This window comes from Brachyhypopomus gauderio, chromosome 14 (assembly GCF_052324685.1).
Source record: "Brachyhypopomus gauderio isolate BG-103 chromosome 14, BGAUD_0.2, whole genome shotgun sequence".
NCBI classification, from domain to species: Eukaryota; Metazoa; Chordata; class Actinopteri; order Gymnotiformes; family Hypopomidae; genus Brachyhypopomus; species Brachyhypopomus gauderio.
Window position 1 is genome coordinate 10,067,759 of NC_135224.1, and position 13,827 is coordinate 10,081,585.

Here is a 13,827-nt window from a genome sequence, read left to right on the forward strand (position 1 = left end):
CTCAAACTGAGAAGTTTAAGGTTGTAAATCGAATGATTAATGGCCATATCTTCTAACCATGTTGCTGACACCAGTTTCCTGTGCCAGGTGACCTATGACCTGACAATCATTTTCAGATAATAGCTCAAGTCTAATCTAGAAGTTTATGTTAACAAACCACTTTGTTTTTGTTGGTGACTGAATTAATAAAAAGCCAAACATAAAGTTGAAAGCAAAATGCTATCCTTTTTAACTAAGTAATACTTCTGTGCTGATTAATATCCTGTAAAATGATCAGCATGTATTTGAAGCTCACTGTAAGATCAAAAGCCACTGATAACTCTGGGAAAAACACTGCCATGCATAGATTTGGCTATCTGGAAGATCTGAATAGAATATAGTAAACACAGCTGCCTCCAAACTCAAAACAATTAGCTGAAAAGAAGACCCCCCCCCATCCCCGTCCCCGTCCCCCACTCCTCGTCCCCCCAAAGCCCCTGATCCGACCCTGCCTTCCCGCCAACAGAGAATGAGTCCACACGTACATACAACCTATTATCTGCAACATTCTCTCCCTGGGGCCTGTTGGCACATGACAGTGTTTTAAGTAGTAAGTGGATCCAGGTTCACCCCCCCCCCCCCCCCCCCCCCCCCCCCCACACACACACACATAGATAAACTGCAGGTTATTGTTGATTGCATTGATTTTGCTAATCCACAGGAATCATCAAAAAGAATGAAACTGAATACTGCGCTGAATCCAAGTGTCAGAATTTTCTACAATTGAAGCTCACACTATACAGAACAAATGCCTTTTATACGCTTCCAAGCACTTCTACACCTCTGCTTTGAGTACATCCAAAACATGAGGAAACGTTCTCCGTTCAGGTGTTTGGTCAAAGTGGATTTTAAAGGGCACTATTGTCTTCTGGAAGTCTAAGTCAGTCTGGTTTAAGTGCCTCATTTCCAGGAAAGACTTTTATTCAGTGCTGAGACAAAATTAGTCCTTAAAATGAATCTTTGCTGTTCGTACAAAAAAATTCATAAACGCTTGAAAGAAGCTTAGGCAAAGAGCCTTGTAAATACCAAACAAAATAACACTTTGAATTAAAAAGCAGCAGACATTATGGGTCTTCAGCCTATTATACACCATGTTTTTTGCGTTCTAATTTTATATTTGAATGTAAAATATTTAAACTATTTAAGGAATAATTACTGACCTAAAATAGTATTACTGGTGTAGTAATGTCTAGGGCTGTTTTCACGCATCTTCTTGGTTAATGATTATGGATTTCCCCTACCTATTGTAATCAGAGAAAAGCAATCATACTACATCCCTCCCCCAAAAGCTGACATGTGAGTGTTTGGTCCCACAAGAACGTTCTACTCCACAGACTCATTAGGAACAGGTGGAACCCCATTTCTTCATAAATATGCCATTAGAAGGTGAGGTTTCCTCCACCAGGTTTCTGTTTGGGTAAGAGAAGATAAATGTCAGTGACAGTGTTCCTTGCACCACTAATGGACACTGGCTTGTCCAGGAGCAAAGACCAGCAGAGAGTGAACTGGAGCAGAACAAGAATCTCTATACACAAAGCTCTGAGAACAGCTGTACGTGAACAGGCTGAAACACACCACCAGAATTACGATTCCAGTTTCACATGTGTACAGCTTCATAGTGCTTCTAGTAAACTCTAAAAATAAAATAGTTCGAACATTTCTTCTAATAGATTTTTTTATTTTATCTTTTGTAGCTACTACTTTATTTCCAACTTTGTACATATATATAAAAAAAAACATCCTACACCTTTGTCCACTTTATCATGTCTTTCACAGGTGCACAAATACAGCCACGCACAATGCTGGACATTGTAGTAAGAGTTATGGGGGTCTTGTCACAGTCGCTCTTACCATTTCAAGCAGGGTGCCAACCAAAAATATCAGCCAACAGCAGTACTCCAAGAATGAGCAGTAAAACCATGCGTGGCAGTAGGCTCAGGCACGTAGTGGTCTATGGCATCTATAAGGAGTTTAAAAAAATAAATTAACAACTAAATAAACTCATTTGTGAACACAGTGAACACATCTGAGGTAGTATGCCACCTTAACAACTCACCAGAAACATTTTTTTAAGTTTTCAGGTCTGGTTGGACATGGATGTCCATACATGTTTTGTAACTATATGTTTCCCTCTACTGGTAAAGCCCAGTAGAACTCCAGCCAAAAAGCCTCTATTGACAATGCATCATCAGTGTAGTCATGTCTTTGTTGTAGCATTAACATAAGTGCTATTACTCTAGTAAAGGCTTCAGACTAACTGATACATAGACATTTTTTTAAATTTTTTAAAAAAATTTTAAACATTTTTAAATGTTTCATTTTTAAGCTGTATACATATTTGCATTAATTATTTTGAAGGTGACATTAAACCTTTATGTTACGTTAAGGAAATTATCACCAGCAAAGGATAGCTCCTCAAACCCAGTTGAAGAGTTCATCCAAACACCAGTACTACAAGGTGTGTGAAGGAGCCAGCCTTCGCATATGGAATGTTCCAGAAAGGCTGACTCAAGAGTCACAGGCATGATCACTTGTAACAATAACACAGGAATAACACCTCCCCTACACAACAGGTTTATATAACGGAGATATTAATCCACCACAGGAATGAGAAAAGCATCAACTTGGCAAAAGAGGAGGGTCACTGATAGCAATGATACATGGGAAAAGTACAAAAACCATTAGCAAACATGTGCATTCATAAAAAGTCTATAAATTAAATCCTTTTTTCTTTCTCATTCACAAACTGAAGTAGTCATAAAACACTGGGAAATGCAAAGGTAAAACAACACTGACATCTACTGACACCTTGAAAATGAATTTCTTCAGATTTCAAGTATAAATAAATAATAAATATAACATATTACAACTACTAAGTAATACACGAGTTTACATAAGTCAACCCACATCACTATTTCAGTAAAGTCCCCTTGTCGAAAAGAAGCCAAAGCCGGTCTTCTTAGAAGCCAAAGCTTAGTATATATACTTACTTTTTTATTACTGAACATAGAGGGGCTTGCAGTTAAAAACAAGGAACACACTGAAAAGAGCCTTAGAAGAGCGATCTTTAAACCAAAACAAAGCCCTCTGCTTTGCTCCACTGCCAGGAACAGCAAGGGCACCATGCCTGTCAAATGGACTGTGACATTCCAGGGTTTTTCTATGTGAGCAGTAATTACGCTCCCTCTGGCTCAGCCACGGGGGCCGTGGCCTGTGGATCCTTCCCACCCAGCAATTAGCCAGTGTAGCAGATGTCAACGGGCTTGGCACCCAATCGCGGAAGAAAGCCACAAGAAGTTGGGGATCTCAATTTGCCTCACCGTTTATTTGTGCCTGTACAAGACATAAGGCGCAATTGACACACACACGCACTTAGTTGTTCTTTCTCTCCCATATAACGTTCGCCATCCGAGTGACAAAAACCCGGGAAAACACTCAGTGAACAGAAAACAAGACAATACAGATATCCTGAACAACGAATGACCACAAGATAAACAGCAGAAAAAAATAAGCGGGAGCGAAGATGAGCTAACGAAGCACGACATTAAACAGCACAGTGACGTTACAGATCGGCAATATCGATACATATAGTTAATCTTACATTTTACATTTAATGTTGAACAGCAAATAAAACATACCTGTACAAGACATAAGGCGCAATTGACACACACACGCACTTAGTTGTTCTTTCTCTCCTAACAAATAAGGGGAAAAACACGAGGATCAAAAAATTGTGCACAAAGAACTGTGTATGCAGTAAACTCAAATAAAATCCCACTAACAATGTTTGCGATGGTTTATTGATGTTTTCGTCAACTAAGGTTTTACTGCGGTTTTCATATTAAAGTCCCCAAAGAACAACTCTGGAGAGAGAGAGAAATCGTCGTGCCTACCCATATAACGTTCCATCCGAGTGACAAAAACCCGGGAAAACACTCGATGGATAAGAATGGTGTTACATCAATTAGCGCCCTACGTGCAACCGATTAAGGGGAACCCCCCAAACAAAATAAACATGTATATATATATACATAAGCCCTTCCTCCCACAACCAGCTAATCTCAAGCGGCACATTTTAATCATCACTAAACTTTGGGGAGTTCATTTCAGGACATTTCAGATGTAATAACATACAAAATAAAAAAATAAGAATTAAAGAAATCAAAACGAAAGCACCACTGCCACATACTCCCCTCTGAACTTCACAAAGTTTGGCCTCAGGAGATAAGAAATACATAGGTAGTCATCCCCCTCAGTATGATACACCATGCAACGTACACGTCACCCGACTCTTTGGGAAAGAGGCATAATGGAGTTGATCAGGCTCACAAATGCCGTCTTGCTGCAGGGGTGCCTTATACACCACCTACTCGTATGACTAGGATGACAATCTACTCTCCTGGCCTAAAAGGGAATGTCACACCTTGATTCACGTTACTAAGATGCACTATGATGACAAAGCTTTTACAAAACTCTTGACTGAACTATGTGTAGCCTTCTGTGTCATATTTTGTATAAGCCTATCCACAGGTCTTATTATTCTACCAACTCGCGACCTAACCTGAGCCACTACTCCAGGGACATGTGATGGTGAGCAATGTTCAGTTGACGTGTTGGGCCTCACTGGGTCCTCTCGACCACCGGATACTTCGACATCAGCGGACACTGCTAAACTGTCGTTTTCGGCAATGTTAGAATGACCAGCAAGGGACTCTAAATCCACATTCACCGATTGCTGTTCTGACTCTCCTTTCTCTGAGGTGCACTGGCCTTCCGCAGAGCCATCCAAAGCGGCTATCCAACTGGCCGTCTGATCGTCTTTGTCTGGTTCGCCTTCAAACATGGAGGACTGCCTGGGAGATAAGTCTGCTTGGCTACCATCTGATTCTGAGCCACTAAAGGACGACTCTACTTCCCTGTCAGTGTCAAAGGGTAGAAAGTTGACCTGCAACATTAAATTACGGTGGACCACCTTCTCTTGACCGGTTCTATTACTTCTTACACGATAGGTATGGCACTGGGGGTCTTTGGAGACTACGGTGTAAGGAACAGATTCCCACCTATCTGCTAATTTCCGCCGCCCTCGCTCACCCTTGTTGGCCAATAGCACTTGGTCACCTTCCTCAATGTCCGAACCCTTCATTCTTTTGTTGTAAAGTTCAGCTTGACGCTGCTGACTTGCGTTTGCGTTGGTTTGCGCAAGGGACAGAGCTTCCTTGAGGTTATCTCGCATCTTTCTGACGTAGCTATCGTAATCAGTGATGTCATTGTCCCTTTCTACACTGTGAAATACCACATCTACAGGCAGGCGTGGAACTCTACCAAACATCAAATAGAAGGGAGCATAACCAGTAGACTCATGGGCTGTGCAGTTATATGCAAATGTCAGGGTCTGCAGCATCTGAGGCCACTTTAATTTGTCTCTTGGGGGCAAAGCTCTAATCATGTTTCCCAGAGTGCGATTAAACCTCTCAACATGCCCGTTACCCATTGGATGATAGGCTGTGGTTCTTGACTTTCTTACCCCAGAAATATGCAATAATTCTTTAATCAAGTGGCTCTCAAAATTTGCGCCTTGGTCTGAATGAATACGTTCCGGAAACCCGTATACACAAAAGAATCTGTCCCAAAGCTGGCGGGCTACTTGTCTGGCTGATTGACCACTGCAGACGAATGAATGAGACATTTTAGTGAAGTGATCCGTGATCACTAGGACATCTACACTCTTGCCACGGGAATCTTCTGCACTCCAAAAGTCTATGCAGACCAATTCTAATGGCCGTGATGTTTTCACACTTTCCAGTGGAGCCCGTCCCTCAGGTTCAGGGGTCTTACTCACCACGCATCTCTTACAGCGCCTGACATGATGTCGTATGTCTTGTTCCATGCCAACCCAAAAGAATCTCTGCCTTGCCAAGTAGAGTGTTCTGCCTTGCCCTTGATGACCAGCATCATCGTGGACACCCTGCAACACCATATCCAACAGAAGAGCAGGAACAACATACTGGTGGCGTTTTTTTCCTGACAAGGGGTCTTTGCACACACGGTACAGTATGCCATCCAACATTTTTAGCTTGTCCCACTGTTTCAGGGTTTTCAAAGTTTTGAATGTTTCCTGAGTCCTCTCTCGCCTCGATGGTTTCCTGCCACGTGTGATGTAATATAGAACTCGAGACAGGACAGGATCACTTTGTTGTTTTTCCTGCAGCTCTTTCAGTGACAAAACTGGTAATGCGCTCTGACCTAATGGTAACAACTGATGTATGTCCTGGGACAGCCACAGCCCCACGTTTTCACCAAAGCCTGTGTCCCACTCTATGTGATTATCCAGTATGGCAGACACCTCAGCGCAGGACAGTGAGCTGTGTGCGGGGTCTTTGAGGCATGGTGCAGGTTCAACAGTTTGGCACTGAGCACTGACATGGAAGGCACGTTGGACAACATCCTCTCGGAAGCGGTCTGCTTCCGCCAGCAAGTCTGTATACGGTTCTGTCACCAACCTTTGGCTAACTCGACCCTGGGTGAAGGGTTGTCTGCTTAAGGCATCCGCCACCACATTCCTGCTGCCAGGGATATACTGAATACTGAAGTTGTATGGAGCCAACTTAGCAACCCACCTCTGCTCGCATGCGTCAAGTCTGGGCTTTGTTAAAATATAGGTCAGCGGGTTATTGTCTGTCCAGACAGTGAAGGTATGCCCCTTCAACCAGTGACTAAACTTGTCGCATACGGACCATTTTAGAGCTAAAAATTCTAACCGATGAGCAGGGTAGTTGCTTTGGGCACGAGTGAGGGCTTTGCTAGCAAAAGCAATGGGTCGTGCTTTTGTCTCACCATCAGAGACCTGGGATAGTACAGCACCCAGCCCATCCAGAGAAGCATCTGTGGACAGGACGAACGGTCGACTAAAGTCAGGGTGTGCAAGTACTACAGACTCCAAGAGTGCTGACTTCAGTTGTTCAAATGATTTGCTATGCTCCTCTTTCCAGTCATCTGGGCTCAGCCTCCTAAACGCAGCAGGGCCACGCCCATTGGCTTTCCTCCCCTTTGGTGCAGCAGTCAGCGTGAACAGAGGTTTGGCTATACTAGAACAGTTCTGTATAAATCGCTGATAGTACATTATCATGCCAAGGAATCCCTTAATCTTCCTCTGTGACGGAGTGACTCCATCGTCTGTCATTAGGTCGGCTTCCGTCACGGCAGTGATAGCTCTGACCTTGTCAGGGTCGGTTGCCACCCCCTTTTCGTCAATAACATGACCCAGAAACCTCACACTACGCCGCAACAGATAGCATTTTTTGGGCGCCAGCTTTAACCCATGAGCACTTAATCTGGTGAAGACTAGTTCAAGTCTATTCAAGGCTTCCTGTTCGTCGGGCGCAACCACAAGTACATCATCTAAATAACAAAGTAGAGTGAGGAAATTTTGGTCTCCAAACACACCCATCATGAGTCGCATGAAGCTCGCAGGGCTGTTACACAGTCCCTGCGGTAATCTGTTGAACTCATAAAGCCCCATAGGGGTGGTGAATGCGGTGAGCTTTTTATCTTCCTCGGCCATCTCGATATTGTAGAACCCCGAGGTAAGATCCATTGCGCTGAATATAGCATTTCCACCCAAGGCAGCCAGACAGTCGGCCTGATGTGGTAGAGGGTGAGCATCCTTAATAGTGCGAGCGTTCAACCAACGATAATCCACGCAAATACGTAGGTCACCGCTTTTCTTCCACACGAGCACTAGCGGTGAGGCCCACTCACTGGAGGATTTGCGGATGATCTCACGTTCCTCCATATCCGAAAGCACCTGTCTGAGTTTGTGATAATGTCCAGGGGGAACTCTGCGATAAGGGAGTCTGAATGGCCGGTCATCTGACAAGTGTATGCGATGCGAAAAATCTTTGGCCTTGCCACAGTCTAGTTTGTCTTTTGAGAAAACCCCTTCGTGCTTACATACTAGCTGTGCTAGCTGTTCCTTCCAATATGTCGACACCTCACATGATTCAATATCGAGGTCGGCTAGCCCATGCTGATTCAACTGTTCACGAAGGCCGGGCTTAATTGGTACACTGTCGATTGCAGAATTATTCACCTCTTGACTCAACACCCTCAATCCGTCACATGGCGACTGCTGGGGATCGACATTGAGATCCTCCAGGGCTAAGCAGGGAAAAACATCAGCCACTTTTGAGTTCCTCCTCAGGGTGACTGGTTTATCACATAGGTTTAGGATTTTGACTGGAACCCACCTATCAGCACTCATTGAGGCTATAACTCTCCCAACCATGATACTCCTCATATGTACTGGGGATTTTGGTGGTTCGACCAAGATAGTGCTCCCCTCTGAGATTGCTGCAGATGCTGGCAGTCTAGCCCACACTAGGTGCTCCTGTTTGGGCAGTAAGGTGACGGCTTGTGTCAGTTTAGCCGTTCCGACAGTGCTAGGAATCTCTTTCCCTTTCCATCTATGCAAGCCAGACAACATGTTCAGGAACTGCTCGATTTCTGACTCTCCGGAACTCTCGGGCTGGCTGAGAATGCGCCAGTAGCTGGGGGTCTTCTTGAGTTGGGACAGAATGTATTTGATGACATTGGTGCCCAAGATAACTTGATCACGTTGGCCGGGGACGACTAGAGTAGGCACGATAACAGCATGGCCGTACACCTCCATTTCTATCTCATAAATGGATTTAGGCTTAACCTGAACACCACCACAGCCTACGAGTGTGATGGCTGAACACGTCTCACTGGGTCGAATCATAATTCCTGAACTCTTAAGCTTTTGCTCTGCTTCTTCATTCATCGTGCACGCCATGGACCCGCTATCTAATAATGCTCTCAATGAAACGTGGCCGTTTACTAAAATGTCAGTATAAAACAAGCTGTCTGCCTTTTCCAGCTTCATCACATTTTGGAACAAGATAGCATGATTACCAGGGGAATTCTTACAGCACTCTTCATATAACGATACATCGCTGTCTACACTGAGGGTCTGGTTATTTTCACTCACATTGTCCCCTCTCGAATGTGAGTGTGCAAGTTTCCCTGGTCGCGTGTTGCAGCGGTCATCTGTGAGGTAGGCGCTCGAGCATTAGGGCAGTCTCGTCGCTGGTGTCCAACATCTAAACAAGTTAAGCAACGTTTCTCCTTCATGCAATGTGAACGAGTAGAATGTGATGTGTCACTACAAACTCTGCAAGCCGTGTCACGAGCCCATCGTGCCGCACGCGGTGTATCAGGACCACGGGGAGGCTGACTAGTACGCTCTAGCACCTTTTCCAGCATACTGAGAACACGCTCTAGTGCATTGGAGCCAGTAGCAACATTATCACAGAGCTTGGGGATGTTATTGGAGATACCCTGTGGTAAATGGGCAATTGTGTGCTCTTCAGGAGTGGCCTCTTCTGAACTAATAGCCGATGTGACCTGGAATGTGCGGGGTCTTAGTACACTGGGGGGTTTGCGTGACTGGCTCTCCCTCTGGTATTCGTCTATGGCCTCCTGAACTTCCTCGAAAGACCATTTAGTCATTGGCTTACACCTAAAGACACTGGACAAATCAGGGCTAGTGCAGTTTCGTATGAACATCATGGCAATCTCGGAATTTATGCTCTCCATTCTGCCACCATTGCGCTGTAAATAGCTGTCAGCACGCTCTGCAGCAGCATTAAGTCTGACCCAGTAGTCAACAGGGGTTTCTTCGTCTTTTGGTTGTGTGGCATAGAAATCAGCGAGTGGCAAACATGACACAGGGCTATCACTGAAATAACGCTTCAACATATCATAAATTTTCTCAGGACTTATAACAGCGTTGGAGTCAGAACTACTCTTAAGCCCCACCTTCACTATGTTTTTAGCCCTACCCAGGAGATGACTGAAAATTGTGTTTGCTCTTTCTGTGTCGGGACAGCTGCTCTTCTGTAAATATAATTCCATAACGTCTATCCACTCCTGGACAGTATATTTGTCACTACTATCTCCTCTGAACATGGGTGGCTCTTTAATGTCTGACCTCACAATTACACTCATTTTGGAAAGGTCGAGTGATGAGCTAGGACTTCCGGTTTTCCCTGTGCTAAGTGGCACTTGAGGTGTAGTAGCGACTGGGCTTTGACTAGCTAATATCCGACTTGCAATGCTCTCACCAATCTGACTTCCCAGTTCCCCTATCAATTCACGCAACTGTTGTGTGACATCTCTGTTATCACTGGGGGTTGAACATATGGGCATCACTGGTTCATCACTATGAGCCCCACCCGGACCTGACAGGTTATCTTGAAACAGCTTTAAACCGCCCGGCTGACCCACAATGCTATCATCTACCCTGTGTGACGCCCTGCCCCTTCCAACCAGTGGGGTGAATACATTAAAAGTATCTAGGCCTCTACCAAACATGGTGTGGGAGGTTTAACTGAACAGATTAAATGTACACAAGAATCAGGCAAAAATTAAAAAGAAAGTAAAATGTAAAAATTAAATAAAAAAAATATATATATACACAGTTGGATCAATTTGATGTAAAGCTGACCGCTGGCTATTGGCGTGACACCTGCTGTATGGATCCTCTGACCTCACGGGCACGCAGCTTGACCTCGGCGTCCGGCAGCGGCTGAACAGATGAATCCGGGTCACGGCACCAGTTTTATGTAGCAGATGTCAACGGGCTTGGCACCCAATCGCGGAAGAAAGCCACAAGAAGTTGGGGATCTCAATTTGCCTCACCGTTTATTTGTGCCTGTACAAGACATAAGGCGCAATTGACACACACACGCACTTAGTTGTTCTTTCTCTCCCATATAACGTTCGCCATCCGAGTGACAAAAACCCGGGAAAACACTCAGTGAACAGAAAACAAGACAATACAGATATCCTGAACAACGAATGACCACAAGATAAACAGCAGAAAAAAATAAGCGGGAGCGAAGATGAGCTAACGAAGCACGACATTAAACAGCACAGTGACGTTACAGATCGGCAATATCGATACATATAGTTAATCTTACATTTTACATTTAATGTTGAACAGCAAATAAAACATACCTGTACAAGACATAAGGCGCAATTGACACACACACGCACTTAGTTGTTCTTTCTCTCCTAACAAATAAGGGGAAAAACACGAGGATCAAAAAATTGTGCACAAAGAACTGTGTATGCAGTAAACTCAAATAAAATCCCACTAACAATGTTTGCGATGGTTTATTGATGTTTTCGTCAACTAAGGTTTTACTGCGGTTTTCATATTAAAGTCCCCAAAGAACAACTCTGGAGAGAGAGAGAAATCGTCGTGCCTACCCATATAACGTTCCATCCGAGTGACAAAAACCCGGGAAAACACTCGATGGATAAGAATGGTGTTACATCAATTAGCGCCCTACGTGCAACCGATTAAGGGGAACCCCCCAAACAAAATAAACATGTATATATATATACATAAGCCCTTCCTCCCACAACCAGCTAATCTCAAGCGGCACATTTTAATCATCACTAAACTTTGGGGAGTTCATTTCAGGACATTTCAGATGTAATAACATACAAAATAAAAAAATAAGAATTAAAGAAATCAAAACGAAAGCACCACTGCCACACCAGCGAGGTTCAGCCTCCCTCCCCGTGCCCTGGTCTCGCTGTGAGGTGCAGTCAAGAAACAATCATTCTGCTTATCTCTCTTCGCTGTTGCCGAAATGGAGCTCCGGAGATCTTTGGGGTTCTTGTGCGCAACTCTAATCCTGGATGCGTTCAGCACAACGATGTTGGAAGAGGATCTTCCGGGGGACACGGGCAACCGGGATCTCAGCAAGGCCATTCTGGAGATGCTTCACATCAGGAAGTTGTCAGTGCCACACCAGGCGAAGCCACACCCATACATGATGCAGATTTACCAGCTGCTGACCACGCAGGAGTCAAGGCACAGGAGTGATGGTGATGGCACCCTGGTACAAAGTTTCCGCAGCATCCAAGGTAAGAAGCTCTTTCCGACGGGTCTGCTGAAACACTGAGGCGATATTACGGGTGGATTTGATGATGACATGTGTTCCTGCTCCCGGCACACCACAGCTCCGCATAAGCAAAACAATAAACCTTTTATGACTTCATCCCAACTGACCTAAGAACAGTTGTGTCCACAACTAATTGTGTCAACTTGTATGACTTGTAACCAGGAGCAAAACACAAGACACCAGGTTGGATCTGGTTTAACGTGTCCCACCTGAGATCTTCCATGACCGTTGCTGAGCTGGTCCTACTGAGGAAGACCCAGCACCCTGAGCCGCTGAGTGTGACGGTCGCAGTGCACGGCCTCTCCCCGGGGACCGGCGACACGGGCACGAGTGATCCGCTCTCCGAACGGCTGCTGAGCCTGGACGAGCTTCCGCCGTCGGGCTACGACGTGTTCGACGTGACGGCGGCGCTGAAGACGCGGCGGAGCGGCGCGTTGGCGTTCCAGTTGCGCTTCGGCGACGAGGGCGGCAGCCTGGTGCTCCACGAGGCCCTGACACGCAGCCTGTACTGCCTCCACGGGAGCTCGATAAGCCAGCCGCTGCTGGTGGCCTACAGGGACAGGCCGACGGAGGTGGTGCCGGGCCCGAGCTCGGAGCGCAGGCAGAGGCCCCACTGTGGGGTCGCCGCTCAACACGAGGAGCAGAGAACAAGGAGCAGGCGACAGAGGAGAACCGCCGGCACAGCGTGTGCGCTTCATGAACGCCACGTTAACGTTCGCGACAGTGAACTCGGTCGGTGGCTTCTGCAGCCAGTGGGGTTTAACGTCAGTTTCTGCAGGTGTGATTTGCAGGCAGCTGGGTCAATCACTTGACCTTTTTTCTTTCCATTAAACTGAATGTTCCTAAATATGGCTAAATAGTTAAGGTTACTTTTGGTGGTTTACCTGTCTCTTTTGTAGGGGTTTGTGCATAACAGAGGAGTCAGAAGTCTCTGTGGAAATACAAAAACTACATAAAAAGCATACTGAAAATCATACACTTAAAAGGTATTGCCATTTTAAACATCATTTCTAATTATTTCTCACTTTAAATTGTTTAAATGCTGATTATTCTACCTGTTTGTGCCTTCCCAGATCACTCTGCAGTCCGGAGAAGGAGGGTCCTCTCATGGTGATGTATCGAGGTACCTCAGATGACATCATCATAAAGGAACTGAAGAACCTCCGGGCAGAGAGCTGCGCCTGCTCCTATAAGACCATCATAAAACCTGAGAGGAATGATTAGTGCTGGTTCTTTGGGTAATGCAGATCTCAGTTACCCATCCAGGTCACCAACGTATCACCCCATTTATATAATATAATCACAGAAGTAAATGACCGCTGTGGTAACGACTGAACACTGGTCTTAGATGTCTGCTCGCACAGAAATATATATTCGCTTTTTCTACCACGGGGAGGCAGAAGACTGCAAAGCAGGAAAAGGAGTAAAACCATTCTCATAATTTTACAGCGATTTATCGTTCTAAATGTGTAACCGTTTAAACTGTAACGAAGTTCATTTATGTGGTTATATTGTGCATTGATATTATATTGTACATTAATCATACTTAGGAATTCTCAATAATGTTGAATAGACGCAAATAAATCTATGAAAAGCTGACAGTTTAATGTTGAACATTGTAAATATGACAAGGACCCAGCGGTCGTATGTTTGATTCAGTAACTAGCCTTATTTTCACTAGATTCAGAAACAAACACTGCCAAAATTATCATTGGCTAGCTCTCCTTTACTAAAGACGGGAAATGAGAAATCAGACCATATTTGTAAAAGAATGTCTCTCTGTTAGACTTTC

General features: G+C 44.8%; 1 protein-coding gene and 1 long non-coding RNA gene across 2 annotated transcripts; one reads left to right on the forward strand and one right to left on the reverse strand.

Annotated features, from left to right (window-relative positions):
* Nucleotides 1–644: 644 nt before the first annotated feature.
* LOC143474509 (uncharacterized) lies at nucleotides 645–13,371 on the reverse strand. Its single transcript, XR_013120798.1, has 4 exons — nucleotides 13,091–13,371; nucleotides 12,920–12,966; nucleotides 1,891–1,999; nucleotides 645–1,448 (listed from the first exon to the last, which is right to left on the reverse strand). It is a non-coding gene; the product is annotated as an uncharacterized LOC143474509 (long non-coding RNA).
* Nucleotides 11,625–13,642, forward strand: LOC143474506 (protein DVR-1 homolog). Its single transcript, XM_076971980.1, has 4 exons — nucleotides 11,625–11,997; nucleotides 12,198–12,813; nucleotides 12,935–13,021; nucleotides 13,109–13,642. Exons 1-4 carry the CDS (start codon nucleotides 11,721–11,723, stop codon nucleotides 13,257–13,259), a joined length of 1,131 nt encoding a protein of 376 aa, XP_076828095.1. The 5' UTR covers nucleotides 11,625–11,720; the 3' UTR covers nucleotides 13,260–13,642.
* The last annotated feature ends 185 nt before the right edge of the window (nucleotides 13,643–13,827 follow it).